Genomic DNA, 20,886 nt, shown 5'->3' on the forward strand with positions numbered 1-20,886 from the left:
TCCGAGTAGATCCATGTACGTCTTTATTTTCTTCGTCCGACCTGTATCTGGATCAAAACTTGCGGCTGGATAGCTCCAACATTACTCGCCGTTTTTATTGCACCGTTAATGTTAGACTGGAGGTGCAAGAGGCTGTAAGCTAGCAAGAGAGCTTTCAGTAATGGAGAAAGGAAGGGGGGCGGAGTTGCTCTTCGCCAAAAGTCCTGCCCACAAAGGCACATTTCTAAAGAACTACTGCCGCTCTGCAGAAACTTTGTCCTAGAAAACAAACTGTCATTTGATTTTGGCTAAAAAAAGACTAAATAATAATTAAAAGTCCACTGGAAAAGCTTTCAAGTCCCACTTCGATCATCTTTTGACCGTTGTAAAGTTTGCCTCCGAGTTGTGGGCGGTGCCACTTCCTGTCACCCATCTGTGTATGCGCTCTTCCACTACCTTACAGCCCCTCACACTCCCTACCTAACCAAACATTGACCAAAAATAGTGAGAAATATTAGAGCCATCCAGCCATATAAGTTTGATCTACATGCCAGGTCAGACGAGGAAAATGAAGACCTACATGGATCTAGTTGTCTACAAATGGATGCATCAGAATGGAGTGGAGCAGGGAGCCTGTGGCCTGCTCGGTGTATTTGTCATCACAAATAGGTTTTTTCTCAAACTGCATATTTTGAATGATTCAGAATGATTTGAATAAAGAAATGCTGAAAAATGCAACGGAGATATTTTTTATTTATTAGTCCATCAAAAAATGGCAGAAAAATCTGTCAAAAAACATCATTTTAAATATGTCTTTAGAGGTTGCAGAGCCCTGATGTGCACCAATACATTTTGAGATTTCATTCATATGTGGCCTTCAAATTTCTAAATTTGCTACTGCCTTCAAAAAATGAATGTCTTGAATTAGTTATTAGTTTTTTAGTTATTAGTTGTTTTCTGTTGAGATCTTTTGATTCTTACTTGTCTGTGTTTTTATTTTTAAAATAGAATTAATCATTCCAGTTTTTTTATTCATTCATATGAATGTATATATTATTTTACAATAAAATATTTGTTTTCTTACAGGTTGACTAATATACCAGAGAGTCTTTTGTCCTCAGAAGCTGTTTCTCCCTCTTCTTTTAATGAATGTAAAAGTGAGTATAATTAAAGGGGGAAAGGAAGGGGAAAGCCAAGCAATCAAGCAGAAATGTAATGCAAGATTTTAAAGGAAAAACAGGTTTGAGCAACACAAGATGGAAGTGGATAAACAAAGAACCGCTGTGAGTCCGGCTCATTGTGTCAAAACAAGCAAGGCGTGCATGCAGATGCATCCGCAAGCAAAGAGCATGATGTACCTAAAGAGATGCTCTACAAGAAATCCTTCAGAGAGAGGTGTGCAAACGGGTCCTGTCCAGGGGCTCGGAGAGGACTCTGGCTGGAAGGACTAGAGGCTGCAGAGGGCTAATACAGGGAGTGGGAGGACCAGAGGAGAAGTCAGAGTCAGTACAGAGACTGAAGGAGGGATGAGATTAGTTTGGAGGAGCTGTGATGGATGAGAGACGGGTTTACTGGAACAGGGAGTCCAAACGAGAGATGATCAACAGTTTTTTTTTTGTCTCCTTCAGCTCCAGAGAGTGAAGGGATCATTGTTAAAACTGTCATCATCTTCTACGGCTCTCACGTCCACAATAAAGCTTACACACCAAAGTATGGCACATTTCACGGTACGATGGATACACTAGTTTACTCAAGCTGAGAAGTGTTTGAACACAGTTTGGCTGCAGACGGACACACACCCACCTGAGCGCTCGACACAGAGCCAAAGGGGTTGGGGGGCCTCATGACGGGCTGGGTGTACATCATCGTGGGAGGATTCATCATCCCCATCGAGCCCATTTGTGGAGGCTGTGTGTGAAAAATCAGAGACCAAACGTTAGCTCAGTCTGGTTTTCAAACCGAAATGCTCATTACAGTTTGGGATCATAGAACCATAATTAGGATGGAATGAAATCTGATAAATAACAGTAACATACAGCGCACTTACCATCTTTTTTAGTCTACTTTTTTGACTAAAAGAAATAGGCTCATATGTTCATTACTTTCCGCTAATGACCACTAGAGGGCAGTGTGGGTGTGAATAGATTAAAAGTTATTGAATAAAAACGTCTTTGACTTAAAACACTCAACATATCAGTATTTGTTACCGACAGCAATGCAGAAAAAGCAACTGCAAAGTTGTTCAAAAGACACACAGGATGAAGAATTTAACAAATTTAGAGTTTTAAAGTGATATAATGACCCGATAGCATGTTCTTTTTCCAATGCTTATCAGAATTATTGTTCAGGTGTTGCACTAATTATGCAAGACACTTAGTTTATCCCGGGTGTCATGAAGCTAAATGTAGTGTGCATATATTCGGTCTGTTATTACCATCTATTGTGTTATTATGATTTGCCTTTCAAGATTAAAATGTCTCATTTTAAATTTCTCACAAAAGTGCAACTTATGATCCAGTGTGTGTACATATATATACATTCATACACACGACTTCCTTTCTTGTTATGCATTTTTTGCCTGATGACTCCAAAGGAACTTATAGTCTCTAAGTGACTCTACTTACCATGCTGTATCCCATCATGCCTGTGGGTGTGGTGGCCGGGAACGCCATGATTGATGGAGCCTGAAGAAGAACAAAAGAAGGAATTGAAGCAAATGAATATGATTGAACAGAAAATTGTTGTTACTACTTCGTTTCTTTAAGCTTGAGATATTTTGTTACAAAACGTCCACCTTCAGGGAAACGGCAACTGCTCTGTTCCAGGAGTTACTTTAATGTTCAGATTTACTTTTGACCTGTCATTTTTCTGCATCTGGATGATAAATCCATCATGCTTGGGCCAAAATTCAAATTCTCTGTCAACATAAATGACCTTCCTACAGTATGTTCTAATGTTCTGATACAGCTGTATGCTGATGATACAGTCATTTATACACATAGTATGACAACACGTTTCAGGTGGCTGAAATTCTCAATCCATGGTTCTTATGCTAAATAGATGGATCAGTCGAGTTTATAACTCGTAAGTAAGACAGTTGTAATTTTTTTTCTCCAAATTAAACAGTACAGATGGTACAAGCAAGCGTTTTTGCTGCAGGGGGGAAAAAATAGTTATTTCAGAATTAGAATATCTTGCGGTTTATAAGATAGAATAATAAAATTTGAAGTTCAAATCAAAAGTGTGCAAATGTGTTATAATGTAATTTGTCGATTTTTTGATTTTTTTCAACACATCAAAGAAGTGGCTCTTAACCAGCTGACTTGTTTATACTAGATTATGACATGGCCCTCCGCTTTATCCGATTTGTGCAATTATGAGACTTATGTTTTATAATATATGTATTTTTAATAACACTTGTGGGTATTTTAATTATCTTATGAATGCATTTTCATTGTTGTGACTTCCCATCAGCCTCGTTAGGATGTAAAATTGTTGAGGATACTGCAGACGCAGATCTAAAAAAAGCTGTTAAAAGGTTTGTGTGCATCACCATGGAGACGGGGTTCCAGGTTGTGGTCGGTGCCGCTTTGGGCTGCCAGTTGGTGCCGCCGGTCATCCTCTTCTCCCCCGGCTGGCTCCAGTGGATGTCACTGTGGATTAACACAGCTCATCTTAGCTCCCAAAGGCCCTGAAAGCAGCTGCAACATCCGGCAGACACTTACTTCTTCATCGTGCCGTTTCCGATGCCCAAGTCTGAGGAGAAACGAGCGAAGAGCACACGTTAGTCTGGGAACAACTGATCATCTGCGTGAGTTTAATTAGTGTGGCTGCATGTGGAGAGGTCGACACTCACTGCCAACAAGGTTAGCCAGGGAAGAGTCAAGGTCGTCAGACACCAGCTTCTCAGGCTGCTGATTGGACGGCAGGTTGGAGCCAGCGAGAGTCGGTTTCAGGATGCCTCCGGTGATATCTGGCAACACAAACAGGACCGACTCAAAAAACAGCTACGAGAACTTGAAAAAAAATTACACTGATCATCTAATGTCACCAAAAAAAGTCCTTTTCATTTAAATAAAGTTATTTAATTTATTAGAAAAATCATGACTACACAGATTCTGAGATTTCGTTTGCATCAGTGCGCTTTAGTCGGGATTAGCTTTGAACAATTCTAATTACACAATTATTTCTTGCAAAAGATGAGGCAGAAGCTTGAATAAAAAACAATGGTAATATGAATGTTTGATCTAATTATTCACTTGTATTAAAAAGAATCATTACGTTTTTGAAGCTATGCTTGAACTAAAGATTCAAACTGACAAAATCCGATCTGCAGTCAATTTGTGGAATAATATATATATATATTTTAGTCACTTGGGGGCAGCAGATCCAAGTTTTGCCTCTAGTGCTAGTAAAATAACTTGTTAACACCCTCCTCACTTAAAGACAACCTTCCTGTCAAAATACTGGATGTCCAAATCCATAAATGAAATCCGTACCATCTGAGTTGAGGCTACTGCTCCCGGCAGCCTTATTTCCAAAAACAGACTCAAAGTCCACCTGGAGCGCACCTGCCGGCTGCTGCGGAGGGGCCTGTGGCGCCGAGTATCCTTCACAGAGACGGAGAGAATGAGCAACGTTTCCAAATTTAAAAGCCACAGCAAACGTGAATAGGAGAGCAGCAGAGTGCCGCCGCAGCAGAAGGTCGGCAGTGCAGCTTTTCTGCTGGAGACTCTTGGTACTCTACCTCTGAATAGACCTGCTACAGTAGAGGGCTCAGTAGGAAAGGGGTTCTGATGAGGGAGGTGCTGGGCAACTGACACTGGACCACAGAAGGAGTCTGACAGGCCAAAAGGAAGCAGGAAGACAGAGAGGAAGAAAGAAAAACAAACAAAAAAAAGCAAAAAAGGTGTTTCAAGGCCAAAGCAGAGAGGCAGGTGAGAACAGCAATACAGGCAGAAAGAAGACTGCTAACAATCTTTAAAAATAAAGAGATATTTTTTGCTTTATATAGGCTAAAAAAAAAAAAATAATCAAATGTGAGGGAAATTAAACAAGGCATAACAATGATGTAGAAAGTCATAGGGATGAATTAAAGGTGCAGAGTGACATTTAGGGAAATGCTTGATCAGATCAACACTTCTTTTTCTGAATGATGAGATTTGAAATCAGTAAAAAGTGCAGAGAAACGAGATTAACAAAAGTCTGATGAAAATGGGGAAAATATTGTTCTTTAATGTTTTTTTTTTACTAAACCAAGTCTCATTTTTGCGTTGGATGATTGTGTTACACACACCTGGAGTAGCATTTTATACCATGGTTATTTGAGAAAAATGTATATATTAAATGAATTATTAGAACTTCATTATATTGTGAAGTTTTATTGTCTTTTACAAAAGTGTACCATTTAATACATTAGGCGTCACGTTGTCATGGTGAAAGTTTTCGCACGAGACATGCTCCACTCTGGCTCCTTTTTGAGAAACGTGATCGTCATGAGAAGTTAAAAAAAAGGAAAAGCATCACTTTAGAGGTAAAATTTACCTATTAATGCTAGTTTTTGACTAGATGATGAAGCAAACGCTTATTAAAAAAAAAAGAAAAAAAAAAACTAAGTAGTTCATTCCTCCGCAGTGTTCCATTTCATCCTTCTTAGATTCTCTTCTCCGTTTATTTTCGGCTTTTTCCCAGTATTTAAAATTCATCAGATTCACCCAAATAGGTTAAAAGAAACTATAAAATCACTCATGTCTTTTCTGCTGTGGTGCTGTTGTGATAAACTGTGGAATAGGGTATATCTACATTTGAATTATGATATTATTAAGAAGTTTGTGCTCAATCTGTTTTGGGTTACTCAGAAAAGTGTTTCTACTGTTTTTTGATGTAGTAAATTAGAGCAATTTGGACCTGAAGTTTTTTTTGTTATTTGTTCAAGATTGGAAAAAAATTAGAGTAAAGGTTGGAAGTATTTTATGACATTTAAAAAAACACCTTTTTAGTTGTATTTTTAACTTTTACTGCGCCAGAATGTCCAAAACTTAAATTAAAAAACCTAAATGAGGCTTTTGACAGAAATTATATGGTTAGAAATCATTGCAATTAAAATCAACTAATTAGAGGTCACAATTAATGAATCCCACAAAAAAAAATTATCGCATGACAGCACTAATAAAAGATACAAACTCTGATCATGTTAAAGTTTGGCCGCTTTTCTTAAAATACTAGAGAAAATGTTGTGCCTTCTAATAAAAGTATTTTCACACTGATAATTAGTTAAGCAGTTACAAGTTTTACAATAAATCTAAAATATAATCCAATTATTTTGCTGCAAATTTCACCAAGAATGAAGAACCTTTACTTATTTTATGCAGAAAATATCTCAAGTTGTTTCATTATTCCTCTTTCTAAAAAAAATTGTTAGAAATTCCCACTTATTTCTGAGTTTAAAAGAGTTTGCAGATGTAGTATGGTACTGCCTTCAGGATGTTTCCACAAAACATCTCTGCCTGAAGCTGAGCATTGATGTTTCCAGCTTTCAGCCCATTAACAGCAATAATCTTAACTGTAGTTGTAAATTATGTAATCAAACATTTATTACGATTAGCTGCTGTTGAGGCTTTAAAAAGGATACACATATTTCAGATAGCTTTTGCACAGAAATGAATAAACAGATGGATGGAACAGTGTTGATCTTTCAAACCTACACAAGGCAGAAGACTCAACCATTTCCCAAAATGTCAAAATCTGCCTTTAGTACTAGTTAATGATAAGTGTCTGAATAATGGCTCTGGGAGGGGATTTGCAAACGTTTACTAGGAAACAGACTGAGGTGGCGAGCCATCGCAGTACCTGAGACGGAGTGTTCTATCCGCACAGTGCGTTTGTAATTGGTTGAAACTGAGGAGTTTGTGTCAATAAAGGGATTGTAACGATCTGGAGAATCAAAAATAGTGTGAGAACAGGTAAAGCTCTACAGCATCTCCGCACTACAATGCAACAGCAAACTAGTCACTAAAATAAGATAAGATAAAATAAAATAAGAGGATGAGCAGCAGCTAGAAGGTGTTTACAGCTTCTACAGCAGAACCCGACTGACACAAGAGGCTTCAAGAAGATAGAAAACATCAGCAGGAGATCATTTAGACATTTACACAGACATTGAACATTAAATAAATGGCAGCGCATGCAGGCTACTCATGCATGTGCATAGGTACAGATACAAGTGAACAAAGGAGGAGAAACAAAATGAGTCGTTACCACCAAACATTTCATGAGCAGATGTCCTAGAGGAAAAGCTAACACCGTCTGAAGACACGACAGGTAAGTGAGTGGCATCGACAACGAGTTTTGAGAGGAAAGGGTTAAGGTTTGGCATGGAATCATCTCCGGCTTCGGCAGATGTGAAAGGATCTACGCAGGCAGAAGAAGAGAAAGAGAGACAGCGAAAAACAAAAATCAAAAAAGACAGAAGAGAGTGGAGAGGAAGAGGTGAACGTCAGAGTCAGACAACATCCAGAGGAGGACAGCATGCAAAAGTCCGGTCACCAAAGTCCAGAGGCGGAGGCTTCAGGAGGTGAGAGGAGCTCACGTTTACCTGCCCATGCTGTAGCTGCTGGAAGCCCTGTGGGGCCCGAGTGCATGGAGGGCTGGAAGGTGGACTGCAGGTCAAAGAGGTCGTTCTCCATCTTCACTGCGCTGGAAGACAAACAAAAAAAATGTCCAATTTCTAAGGACCTGCTTTTATTTGAGTCCCAAATCAAACCCCGAAAGCAACATTTACACCATCCTCAGCAACCTTCAAGAGGCCACTTCATCAATTTGAGAAAAAGATCAGCTCTTTAGGGCCCATATTAATTTGCTACAGTCCAGGTTTGTTACTGAAATGTTCAATTGCAATTAAAAATCAACATAAATTTACAGCAGAAACCTAAATCTTTATACTATTGGCGGGACTTAAACAGAAAAAAACATGGACTCAAATGAGTCTCCTTGAAGTGAATGAATAGCCAGACTGAATTTTAAAAATATAGATTTATATTTGAAAAAATATATATAAATTGCACACATTTTTTAACTCCAAAGTACATATAGTAAACTTAAAGAAAAATTGAAAAAATAAAACTGTAAGCTTGAAATTTTAACAAAAAAAACAACCTAAAGCTGTTATCAAATTTTAAAAAGTCTATTTGTTGCAGTTGTTCATTTGTATTTTTAACTTGTGTTTTTTCCTTTCACTCTTTGCTTTTAGCAAGTACATTATAGATTCTAAAACTCCCAGCTTACAATAAAATGATTAAATAAAGTAAATACTGTATTTTCTGAAGTGCATTTTTTTAACCCTCTAGTGGGTTAGAGGTTGTCTGGAGGGTAGAGGGAGGTGTGCATAAGTATCTACTCCTGACAGTGGCACAGAAGAAGAAGCACCACTACTTCTTATGCCAGGCTTTGCAGAGTTGTTAAAAAGTGACACATGTTATGGTTATTTGAATAAATGTTCATATGTTGCAATAATATACTCCACTCCTATTTCATGAGGCTAAACATATACATGAATTGTTCTATTCATTCTGTTATTTCTTGTTTTCTATTCCATTATTAAGATTTAGTTTTAAAGATGGAATATCTGTTCTTGTGTTTTGTTATATTTCTCCCTAAAGTACAACTTTTGTACAATACCCTGACTGTATATGACACCATCATGACACACATGAGTCATGTGATTCTACGGAGGAATTATCATTAGTACCCATTGGAGCAGCTGGGTGTGGAGAAGAGGTCAATGGCAGGAGCTGTGCTGATGGTGCCCCCAGTGGTGGAGATTGGGGATGTGTCTGTGGTGGAAAAAGACGGCCTCTTGGAGAGCTCTTTGAGTCTCTGCTCCTGAATTAGAAATAAAAACACACAAAGGGTTTTGAAAGAGCCCAAATGTAAAAAACCTTCAACAGAAAGACTTCATTACAAGTTCACAAGGACTTTTATTTTCTAACCTTGAGCGCTTTGAGTCGAGCCTGTTCCTCTTCGAGAGCTGCCTGCTTCTCCCGCTCATCCACTTTAGTGAAAGACATCCCTGTGCTGGCCAGTGATGACACTGCATTTGACAGGGTGCTGGCCCTGCAAAACGAAACAGATTTACGCCACAATAGTGAGTATTGTTGACCTGAGAGGCAAACAAGGAAATGTTAGAGGCGAGGACTCCTACCTGCTCGCTGCAGTGGAGTCTTTGACTTTCTTGCCCTCTAGAGAGGCCAAGTGTTGCTCCAGAGCTTCAAGAAGGCTGCTGGGTGCCTATCGCAACACAGAACAAACCCCATCAATAACTCTTACAGAGGAAGAGAGTGTACTTCTATGAAAGTCATGGCGGACAGTGGTGGGCAACCAAAACAAGAGCAGGAAATGCTGCACTCCACTGAATGAATCAAAACCACTGAGCCAGGTGGTTTCTGTTTATCTTTAAGACATTTTTTAAACCAAATATGGGGAAGCAGTCACCCACCACTGACTGATGACTGCATTCCAGCCAAGGAAACTACTCTGGATGAGCGCAACATCTGTGTGGGATGACGTACTGCACCACAGCACCTTCAACAACCTGCCTGTTGTTGAATTGACTGTTTCTAAGCACAACGGGGCAGCCATTTTCTTCTCCTAAACACGAAATGAGCTACAATTGTAATCACGACCCAAGTGAACAGGAATTTACCACGGCGAGTGTTTTGTCCTTCAACTGTTTTTCACCACGATGTGGGGGGACAGAGTCAGAGCAAAGGCATGCAAAAAGACAACACTGAGACAAGTCACGGCCAGAGAAGAAGAGTGAAAGAACAGTACTTACACAAACTGTGAACTAAAGTGGGAAGATAAGGGGAGAATACAGAATATAAAGGTGGTGACAGTCAGAGGAAAATGCATGATCTTTGGAGTAAATTAATAAAAAACAAAAACAAGCAAAAAGATCTTACAGGTAAGCACAATTTTATGTGCAGGGTATTGTTGAACTTTCATTATGCAGATTTACTTAGTCAACTGCTATTACAGAGTGGACTTGGCACCTTTATTTACTGAAGAAGGAGAGAGGTGAGAAGAGGAAGAAACAGAAGAAGAAGAATCCTCTCTGGGAAAACATGCACTAAAGGAAGAGATCATGCAGTGACTTTAAAAAAAAAAAAAGATCATTCTGAGCGTTTGAGAGGCTGTTCAGACCTAATGGACTAAAACAAGATGACCCAAGTAAGATCTAGGTAATATGGAGAAATAACAGAATATCTAATGACATGCTAAATTCAAACTTAATTTGTGGTCCATGTACTTATCTGTATTTGATATTGCTTTTAAAATAAAAAAAATAAAAAAAAAAAGTAAATTGACCAAAATGGACGAGGAGTTTTGGCTCATTACCATGGTGACCAACATGAACCCATAATTGGTGTTTGGATGCATCGTCACAAAGATATTGGCGCAACACTCAAACACAATTTTTCAAATGAAAGAATTATTGACATATTGATAATTGTTCATAGGTTGCCACAGTTCAAAGGAAACAAAGCTTTTTTTAATTTGTAAAAAGCATGTTTAGTAAATTTCTATCACAAAAAAGTCTAGTTTCCCATTTTATCAAGAAATTCATATCCCAGGATGAAAAAAAATCATTTTAGCAAGCAAAAAAATGTAGTTTTTTTTTTAAATTATAATAAAAAAAAACTAATTTTAGTAATTTTTATTTATAGGAAGCTTGAAATTTGAAAAAGTACACGGTAGGTGTGTGTATTTGCAATAGCCTGGTGATATGATGTGTATCCCGATGCATGTCTCACAATACAATACGTTTCGTTCAGCGAAATCTTCTTGTTATTTGCTCGTGGTGTATAACTGCTCAAAAAGGCTCAGTGTGCTGTGTGGCCAACTAGCGGTTTGGTGGAAAACAAAAACGAAGGACGCTCATAAATAATTAAATATCGTCTTGTCAGCATTTCAAATTGATACATGTATCACAAAGCGACAGATCACGATATGCTGCTGAATCAATTTCTCCCCACACGCCTAGTACGCAGTCCTCAATACTAATAATGATGTATGACCGCCCCTGGATATCTGGGTAAATAAATCAAGCGCACCTTTGCCTGTAACGCAACCTAGCTTGTAATAACCTATGCCAGGTTTTTTAGAAGGCATTTGTTGCTTGTTCCCAGGTTGTTTTTGTAAAGAAGAACATGCTCTTAATAACGCACCTGGTTAAATAAAAGTCCACAGCCTAAAATGAAACTTCATCACACCGTTTGTTTATCAGGTAGCTTTACTCTATCAAATTTCTAACCCAACACATTATGTCGATATGGTTAATTACCAGAAGTTGCCCATTTCATGGTCACAAATTAATATTTTGTTTGCATGTTTTAACCATTTCTTAGCTACAATTTATTTTTGTACCATGCATCAGATTGACTGTATATTTAAAACTTGTTTTTAAAGAAAATAGAGAAATTGCAATCTTTTAAAGCAGTTAAAATGTTACCTCATCTTATCTCGTTTACTCTCAGAGAGCAACTTTATGCATGTAACCTCCAATAAAACCATTTTTAATACGTTTTTTTTATTCTCTGCAAACAACTCTGTTAATGAATAACCTCTAAAGTCATTAAGATAACTTATTAACCAACAGTTTTCTATGATGTTATTGTAATCTCTAATTCAAAGAGGTCTTCGTCCAACTCTTCTGCAGAATTTCAGCAACCGTTTACTTAACGTGTCGACCGGATTAAATCTATTTGCTTTGAAGACAAATATTGACAAGCAGTCAAGTCATGAAGCTAGCAGCAGAAACGTGAAGCAAACCTGCAGCTCACCTTATTCCTGACAAACGGAGACCGGCCCATAGCGTGATTCAACAGTGGACGCATTTAGGGTTATTACAGAGCCTTTCCTTACTCATCTACAGCAAGAAAACTTATGCAGATGAGCAACAAAATAAAAAAAAAATTAAAAAAAGAGATCTTGGTAAGTCTGTCAAATATCTAGCTTTGTGTTAAGAAAACGTTTTCAAGAGAACTCCAATTCACCCAAAAAGCATGGGTTGTGTTTGTAAAGAAATCCACAACAACACAGCTACCAGCATTGGAGTTTAGGAAAATGACGTTAAAAGGAAGTGAAATATCTAAAAATCTAAAGAAGTCAGTGAATAACATCCTGAGAATAGATTAGATTTATTTTCTAGAATTTAGAGTAGGAAAAAGCCCTTGGGCAGCAGGTCTACCAATTGTATGGAGTCCCTTCAGGTCAGTGGTTAGTCCTTCATTCATTCAGATCACCTCTAAACACGACCTCAAACGATGCATTTCAATGCGTTTTATAATGTGCTCAAAGTCGAGCAGGATGGAAGTCAGGATCAAGTCTGAACAGCTTCTGTATCTGTCAAAGATTTGAAGTGCTTCAAGTTTAAAAAAAAAATAAAAAAAAACACAATAAAAGTGAGGGGTGGGGGCTCATACCTGGAAATAGAAGAAAGAAAAAAAGCAAAGCATTGTCCCCCCTCTTAAAAAAGGAAGAATGTTTTGAAGAATGAGCCCTTACCTGTGAAAGGTCTGGAATGTCACCTCGATCAATTCCCACCTGCTGTTAAACACAAGACCCAGCTCTTATGACCCGACTGACAGGAAATACTTTTTTTTTTTTTTAATTTCCAGACAGATAAGTAACTTACCTCTGCTACTTTTAGAAACTCAGATATCCGGGTCATTCTGGTAAGAAACTTCTTGTAAATGTCCAAGCCTTCTTTACACTGAGTCTTCTTCATGTCAAAATATTTCTCTGTTAATAAGAACAAAACAAAGGTTGTAAAAACAGCACAGAGAAAACACTAAATTACAAACAAGATCTTCTAAAGGTCTCACCGAGCAGGTTGATAATCCCTTCATTATAAGCAGCAAAAAGCCTGATGGAGTCTTTGAAGAGGAGCATGAAAGCTGCATTGATGACCCCGTTAGTCAGCTCGTTGGCATTGACCTAAAAGGAAAGCGAGAAGCATTTGTCAGTGTAAAGTAGTGAAGATGTAGCGTCTACACAAACAAGACGACAACAAGCAAAAAAACTGCACTCACATTAAAATCGAGAAGAGCATCCATCTGGTTCTGGATAATAGGAATAGTCTTGAGCAGCTTCTCTGTGTTCATGGTCCTCATTACACCGTCCACACTGGGTGAAGCCATAAAGGAGGAGAGGGTTAGAAATACCAGCGGACAAAATATTCAAAGTCCCACTCCAACTACATTTTTTTTCTATTGTAAAATCGTTAAAAATCCCAGCATTCCTTTGTTTACACTCTCTCCCACTACCTTACAGCCACTCACAACTCAACATCTGCTCCTGATCCAACATGATTTGAACAAAGAAATACTCAGTTTTGAACGTTTTAATCTTAAATTATTTTAAATATGTCCTCCATCAAGAGAAAAACGCTACAAGAACATGTTAAAAAACATAATTTTCAATAGAGTGGGTTTTTTTAAAACCATTAACAAATTTAGTTAAACAGCTGGGAAATGAATCGATTTTATCTAACAAGTAAAACTCTGGATTTATTTAGAAAAATAACAGGTTCTACATTTTAGAATAAATCCGGGATCACCATACATATTGAAGTAACTATCTGTACATTTCTTTCTTGGAAAGTTTCTAAATCATCTCGTCAACTCATAATTTTCAGACTCTTGTCATGTTTGGAAGGCGTTCGTCCTATATGCAAGGTTACACCTTCTCTGATAGAACCAGGAATTGACTTTATGGTGTTTTCATGCTTTACACTCTGAGCACAACAACACTGTTCTTAAGAACAGGGAATGCAACCACGGTATACCTCCAAGAACAGAAGAATCAAAGCAACCAAATAATCTGTGTATTAAGATTAAATAGGCAACAAAAGATAGGTTTTTAAACACAAACAAATCAAACTTAAAATTGAACAACAAATTAAGCTCCTTAAAAATTAATATTTTAATTATTTGGCCTTGTTATGACTACGATCACATATCCCAAAATGCAAATTTGGCAGGTGGCATTTGTAAATCCGGAGGCGGCAGTCACATTTTTATGAGCTGCGCGACGGTCACAGAGGTTTAAAGGATGGCGACCGGACAGCCCGAGCACATTTGGAGGTCAGATGGTGGCAGTCCAGTGACAGGAGGATGACAGGAAGGCAGCACTGCAATAATTGACTGACAGGAGGGTCCCCAAAATCATCTAATGATTGGCCAATTTCAGACTGCCACCTGCCACCGTCTGTTAGAAATCTCATGGTAGGAGCGCAGGAACTTGACAAGGGCTGTTGACCTGACCTGCGGGACCAGCGAGGACCAGACATCAGTCTGGCATCATTCCCCCCAGGTTAATGTTCGCCCTAAATGTTCATGTTTATGTGCATACACACAAGATACCTGAGCACACTGAGGTTCCCAGCCGAACGCGAGTCGATTCCCATCGTTCATGTTAAGAGCTATTCAAAATTTTTGGTTTGCTCGTGAACGTCAAATCTCCAATTAATTTGAGTTTGTAACTTTGTGTTTGACCAAAACAGTATGATTGAGAATGCAAGTGGTATATGCCTAAATATTTTCTTGCGTGCAGAAAATGTGTGAGCAGTTTTAAGAGGGCATATTGCCTGGGGCTCCTGGGTAGCCGGTGGCTCTTGATATGTACAGCCGCCATCTGCGCCATTTACACATCATCCAGTCAAAGCTGCTGCCGGCCAGCGATCCGGCTGTGGCCACCCAGCTGTTGCCCAGTTTTGTAATGGCGTTATCCCACCTGACGGCATGGCCATGCCAACGATTTTCAAAAAAGAAGGCGTTGATTCTGCGAATACCTCCCCACCGCACGGTGGCAGTTGAATATGTGACAGTAGCATAAGGAATACACTTACAACAATATGACAAGATACAAATAAAGCATTCTCCCTTATGTTCTTTAAGTTCTGGCTCTTCCATTAGTGCACAGATCTGTGGCCATAGCAACTGCAGAATTGGCAGTGATTGATAGAGCTTAGAGCATCTCTCTCCTTTACATTAAGCATTACAGAGATATGAGCTGCGCCCCAAACTGACCTTTTAAATGATCAATAAACAACAACATATTTTATTCATTTAAGGTTGTTTCTTTCTAATTGTTACTGAAAAACCAGATTTAAAGAGATTGGTGAACTAATGACGCCATAACAAATGTGTTCAAACTTACCCACGCTTAACTTTTGTGAAGTCAAAGGCAACCTGTCTGTATGACACGGCTTTCTCGTTCAGGTAACGACTATACCTCCTGATAAACGTGGACATGTCATAACCTGCAACGCCAAACAGAAGCCGTAAATAATTATACAAAAAAAATGTGAATAATGGTTGAAATTTTCAAAGTCAATTATTTTACCTTGTAACCCGCTTTTGTCCAAAAAATTACTGAGGTTGAAGAGTGTATTCCTTGAAGCCAAGTATTGGACGAAGCGCTGAACGGAAAAAAAAGGACAGGGTCAGAAAATAATCAAGATAAGGCTCCACTAACTTTTTCTAGGGGTGTGTCAGGAGATGCAGCTCACCTCGTTGCCATAGACCATGAGGTGGTGTGTAGTGATAAGGGACTTAAACACTACCACCCAGCTGGTGTTGGTGGTCCTCTCAAACAGTGAGTCAGCCAGTTGGGGAATATTCACGTTCATCTCATTGGTGCAATGGATCAAATCTAAAAAACAAAACAGAATAATAAAATACCCTTAAAATAGCCAACTCATTTACCAAATTGTACATTGACTCATCAGTTATAAATGCATCCCACAATAAAGCTGCAACAGCGGGACCTACAAACATTTTTCAAAATAAGAGTTCATACAAAAAGGTTAAAACAGCATATAATTAGTTTGTTTTGAATGATTCAAAAAAACTAAATAAAAAAACAGACAAAAATATTAAATGTGTTGTTCAAAAAGTCACCCTTTTTTCCCCTTAAGAGATAATTCTTTTTTTCTTCAAATATCTCCCTTAGACTTCAGTTCAGACGCTGTACAACTGAGGGGAGAATAAATTGAGCTGAGCTGACTGAATGCTGCACTGACATTGACATATGCTAAAGTGAACTGCATATTTATCAACAAATGCTTGAATTATAGCTCAGAAACACACTTTGACTGTGAAGCCACTCTTCAGCATTTCCTCCTCTACCTGACAGTCGACTGAATGAACAAAGGACCCAATGACCCATAAAGAGATGTTGCTCTGTATTGAAAAAGGTCAAAACTAACCACACAAAATAAAATCAACTATGAAAAAAATATTCTGTGGTCATTTAAAAATGCCATTAACACACTTTCAATATTAAAAAAATTAAAACATTTCTACAGAATTTAAAAAAATAAACCTGACTATTTTAAATCCTTTCTAAATTTATTGTGTTCACGTTTTAGTTTACAAATGACAACTTTTTTGTTATCAGTTCCACTTTACCTAAAACAATATTAAGCCAACATAAAAATAAAATTGATAGATCAAAAAACATCAAAACACTAAACAAGATGTTTTCAGGAAAAGGAAAACATTGGGAAATATAATGCATATGTGATTATTATAGGAATTTTTGGTTAGTTTTCATCCCTTTCTTAAATACTTTCAGATTAATACACCAACCGCTGTTAAATAATTTCAAAGCTTCAGCCCACTGATCTCATTTCACAGCCATTACACACCTGAAGCTGCTGCTATTCAGGCGACAAAACAGCATCCACCATCAACATGAAGATGCTAGCCTGCCTCCCATCTGCCCCTCTACTCATCCAGCACCCTGCACAGAGCTAGCTGGGATCAGCCGGGCCATGCCAGGCTCCGTCTTTCACAGCCATGATCAATCTGACGGGGTACAGTAAGTGGGCCTCCCTTGCTGTCCTATATTTGACTTTTTCAAAAGGCGGGGGAATTTATGTAGGACAGAATAATCTTCCACAGAAGCAGTAGCACTTAGCACGGGTGGCTGAGTTGCCCGGAGAAGAGAATCGAGACCAGAAGGAGGGCATGAACAATATGTGGAGGAAGGAACGCTCTGTTGTAGCAACCAGCTAAAGATGGTAGGATATTATACAGACACTGCACCTTGAATAAACTTTTTATTCAGATAGATTTTTTTTATTCCATTTATGAGAGATGATTCACATTTGAGTAGCAAAAAAAGCTAAAAGAGGTGATTTCAATATTTTGTTAAAAACAAATGCATCAGCTTGGTTTGTTCAATGGCTGGTACTTTGTTTTACATTAAACAGCAAAAATAGTGATTACATCCATTGTCAATGTTGACAAACCTGACATAAAAAAAAAAAGACTCGATAATGTTTCTAATAAGTTATATGCATGGAAATTGGAAGATTTTCACAAAATCCATTTTTATGTTCAGGCCTTTCAACAGTTATAAAAAGCTGAAGAAGAAGCCCTTATTTAGTGTTCCAACTGGAAAACAAGAATCCTGGCAACCTGTTCAGCTCCCCCCAGGATGTTTGACTGTGAAGTGTCACTGCAGGTGACTCTTTTTTTTTTTAAATTATTGACATTTTTTTTTAAGTCGAAAAAAAAAAAAAAACATGAACTATCCTTAATCACCCATGCTTTTGGAACATTTACAGAATGTAATTTTGCATTTTCTCTGCAGAAATCTCATTAACATTCAGAAGGGAAGAAAAAAAAACTGCCCCGAAGGCAACAAATGTTTTATTTTTAAAATCAAATATTGATGCTAATATTCTTAAATAAGTGTTTGTAGCACAGAAGTGCGCATTTCTTCTATCACGGGCAATGTTACAATCAAAGACTGCTACAGAACACCACACTGAATAATCCAAATGCGATGATACATGGTTCATTTTTGACTGTCCATCCTACAGGACATCTACTTAACACAATAACAAATCCACCTCAGGCATGCCATTTTCAATTAATACTCATCAAGATTAATTTCCCAATTTACTTGGGATATGCATAATAAAGGTAAAACACGCAAAACTCAAATTTTTTTGAATCAGAAAAAAAAAATATTTATAAATAATGACAAGCTAGAGGTCTTTTTTTAAACACATTTTATAATTATTATAAAAACTGACAAGTCAGTCCATTTATCTTTAGAAATACATATTCATAATTAATGCCATTCATTTTTGGGGGAGTTGGTCTTTTAACTGGAAAAACAGAGGCCGATGTATATACCATAGAATAACAGCTACAACATACATTCAATTTTTATAATCTAACCACAAATAGAAGTCAAATTACAGAGGAAAAATTGCCACACTTGAGTTAAACTGAAAGACTGTACCGGGAAGTAACAAAAAACACTGAAACTTTGTTCATCCTCTTCACTTGAACTCTGATAAGATAGGAACCAGTTTAGACCGAACTCATTTGACATTTACACTATCAACGCAAAGTTGAAACAAAACATCTTTGCTTAATTCAACATTTATCAAATCCTTTTTAAGACCTAGTCACTGTATAAGGTATTTATAGTCTTTAAAAGGGTGCAGTCCTCACAGTTCTGGTCATTAATTAGCCAGAAATGCAAATCAAAAGTCCAAACCCTCAACACTGGGAGAATACGGGGCATGTCTGCAGCATTATGCAACCAAAACAACCATCTCTGTAGGTGAAGTCATCTGATCCACTTCCTCTGAAGGACATGTTAGGAGCTTGGAGCTCATTTGTTAGCTCAGTTTTTCTTGTCCTAAGATATGATTTTACGACTACAATAAAAAAGAAAGAAAAGAGTAAGAATATATATATATATATATATATATATATATATATATATATATATATTAGGCTTGCTATGCGGCCTTTCTTAAATGTTTGATTTGCAAGGTTAAAATAGGCAAATTGATTTGTAAAAGCAGCTTTTTACCCTTTTTCCTTTGCATTTAAAGTCCTCACAGCTATATAAAATATCTAAAACATTTTAAAATAGATGTTATAGGAATAAAAAATAAATAAAATTCTATCCTAGGCAAAGTAAAGAGATTTTCTAATATGAAAAACTATGAAAACAACCCCAAATAATTGCATGTAAACTTTTGCATAACTTTTGTGTGTGTCCCAATCACACTGGACTCTGACTTGAACTCAACTTTCACTCCTCTCAGCACACTAAAGTGACCTCATCAGCACAGCACCTGTGGAACCTGTAACTTTAACAAGCGGGTCGACGGACGCAGCGACGTCTCCATTTACGGCCAAAACAGGTGTCTCAAATCACGTACCACTGGTGACGCGTCTGTGCCGTGAGAGATCACGCCAAAGTTTCCAATATTACCCAACTTTTTTAAAAAAAAAATATCATTCACCCACACCCCACCATAAAATCAACATTTATAACTGGGATTGAGCATTCAGTGATAGGTCGTAGTTCTGGCTGACAAGGATTTGGCCTTACGTCAGGGGACGCACAGTATGGAGCCTGTCCGTTTCGTGACCTGTGTAAAGAGAGAAGAACCCCCCTCCTGCAGACCTCCTCCGCCACAATCCTCCTCCCTGTGTCATCTCAGTGTCTGATAATAACTTGTAGCTATTTATACATTCAATTTTAAAGGGGGTAGAGTATTTAAAAGTCGTTCGAAAATAGAGAAACCTAAACCACCGATGATTTGCCCTTTTTACGTCAAATACAACTGCTTTATGGCAAAATTGGCTAAACATTTAAGCTAGCAGTGAATTTGATACAAGCAGGGATAAAACCACAAAGCTACACGAACCAGTTTGACAAGTGAAATAAAATAAACCCAAAGACTATATAAGCATTAATACACATGTTTAAAAAGGACTTAATAATCAACAAAACTATGTCAACAAGGCCCGTCCTGAGGGGGGAAAAATGTAATCTCCATGACAAGAACAGCTACTAGCTAGCATGTAGCCTCTACTGAGGCTTTGAGGCCTGTAAGCTCCGCCATAGCTCTGCGCTGTTTCAATGAAGCGGGGCTGTCTGTGGTTCCGCTTCTTGTACAATGCTAATGTGTGTGTTGCTTAATCATACTCACAATCCAAATGTTTCTTTTTCGGCCCCATAATTTCGTGCGTGGTTGCCTTGCATACTGTTTTCGACACGGCGGATCCCGTTACACTGTGCTGGGCGGCAGTTATCCGGTCCGTAATGCTCTGTCCCGACATCTTTGCTCTTCTCAACGAAACAAAAGACTTTTAAAAAGAAAAAAAATGTCAGGCTCGACGGGGTTTGTCTTCCGATGCGAGTCTTTTAAAGAATGAAACAAACCCCCACCCCTCCGGACGCCCCTTTACCCAGTTAGGCGGAAATAAAAAAATCAAAACTAGGCTATAGCAGACGCGGACCAGAGGAGGGCGGAATAAATGGAGGCGGAATGAGACAACAGCTATCAAAAAAATACTACTTTTTTATGCCGCTTCGCCGCGTGAGCCCTTCCTAATTCACTCGAATTTTGAGAATGCCGTGACAACGAGATCCGTCATCTGACTCATCCGCCCCGGGTTTGGGTCTCGCTCTCATCCCGATGTGGCACATCGGATCCCTGCCTCCGCCGCGCCGCCAGTCGTTACCGCTCCTCCTCTTCCTCCGCCTCCTCGCGCCGCTGTACCTCGGCTTTAAAGCCCCGTGAAAGGGAAGGAGCCGTGATGAGGGGAAATGGCGGGTCTGGTCTGCTTTTCTTCTGTCCACAAGGGGGGAAACAGGGTCTGCTCCTTCAAGCAGACTTAGATTCTGGTCTGAGGTTCACCCTCGGTCTATTATAGCTCAGGTTTTGGGGAAAAAAAAGACAAGAACTAATGTTCAATCACAGGCCTGTCAGAAACTAGTGCGCAGAGGAATCAAGTCTGCAGCAGAAGTGATGGAACAAGACAAACCAATCATGTATTAATTTTAAATATTTTTTTAATC

The 20,886-nt window shown here is 38.4% G+C and overlaps 1 protein-coding gene across 7 annotated transcripts in view; it reads right to left on the reverse strand.

The window, feature by feature from the left end:
* The window catches only part of picalmb (phosphatidylinositol binding clathrin assembly protein b), a 24,004-nt gene extending 3,367 nt beyond the window's left edge, over nucleotides 1–20,637 (reverse strand). Inside the window, exons 1-23 of one of the 7 annotated variants that reach the window (XM_024277110.2) lie at nucleotides 20,015–20,637; nucleotides 15,551–15,693; nucleotides 15,385–15,460; nucleotides 15,199–15,301; nucleotides 13,071–13,164; nucleotides 12,864–12,975; nucleotides 12,674–12,780; nucleotides 12,544–12,585; nucleotides 9,812–9,823; nucleotides 9,179–9,264; nucleotides 8,967–9,090; nucleotides 8,726–8,859; nucleotides 7,574–7,674; nucleotides 7,237–7,389; nucleotides 6,829–6,912; nucleotides 4,727–4,819; nucleotides 4,479–4,589; nucleotides 3,836–3,952; nucleotides 3,705–3,735; nucleotides 3,533–3,632; nucleotides 2,604–2,663; nucleotides 1,783–1,887; nucleotides 1,338–1,443 (exon numbers count right to left, since the gene is read on the reverse strand). In XM_024277110.2, coding sequence (XP_024132878.1) covers nucleotides 1,351–1,443; nucleotides 1,783–1,887; nucleotides 2,604–2,663; nucleotides 3,533–3,632; nucleotides 3,705–3,735; nucleotides 3,836–3,952; nucleotides 4,479–4,589; nucleotides 4,727–4,819; nucleotides 6,829–6,912; nucleotides 7,237–7,389; nucleotides 7,574–7,674; nucleotides 8,726–8,859; nucleotides 8,967–9,090; nucleotides 9,179–9,264; nucleotides 9,812–9,823; nucleotides 12,544–12,585; nucleotides 12,674–12,780; nucleotides 12,864–12,975; nucleotides 13,071–13,164; nucleotides 15,199–15,301; nucleotides 15,385–15,460; nucleotides 15,551–15,693; nucleotides 20,015–20,144 — 2,211 coding nt within the window. In that variant the 5' untranslated portion in view covers nucleotides 20,145–20,637 and the 3' untranslated portion in view covers nucleotides 1,338–1,350. The remainder of the gene's footprint in view (nucleotides 1–1,337; nucleotides 1,444–1,782; nucleotides 1,888–2,603; nucleotides 2,664–3,532; nucleotides 3,633–3,704; nucleotides 3,736–3,835; nucleotides 3,953–4,478; nucleotides 4,590–4,726; nucleotides 4,820–6,828; nucleotides 6,913–7,236; nucleotides 7,390–7,573; nucleotides 7,675–8,725; nucleotides 8,860–8,966; nucleotides 9,091–9,178; nucleotides 9,265–9,811; nucleotides 9,824–12,543; nucleotides 12,586–12,673; nucleotides 12,781–12,863; nucleotides 12,976–13,070; nucleotides 13,165–15,198; nucleotides 15,302–15,384; nucleotides 15,461–15,550; nucleotides 15,694–20,014) is intronic. The other 6 variants (XM_024277111.2, XM_024277113.2, XM_024277112.2 and 3 more) reach the window with 6 other exon arrangements.
* Nucleotides 20,638–20,886: the final 249 nt, after the last annotated feature.

This window comes from Oryzias melastigma, linkage group LG13, assembly GCF_002922805.2.
Source record: "Oryzias melastigma strain HK-1 linkage group LG13, ASM292280v2, whole genome shotgun sequence".
Lineage (NCBI taxonomy): Eukaryota > Metazoa > Chordata > Actinopteri > Beloniformes > Adrianichthyidae > Oryzias > Oryzias melastigma.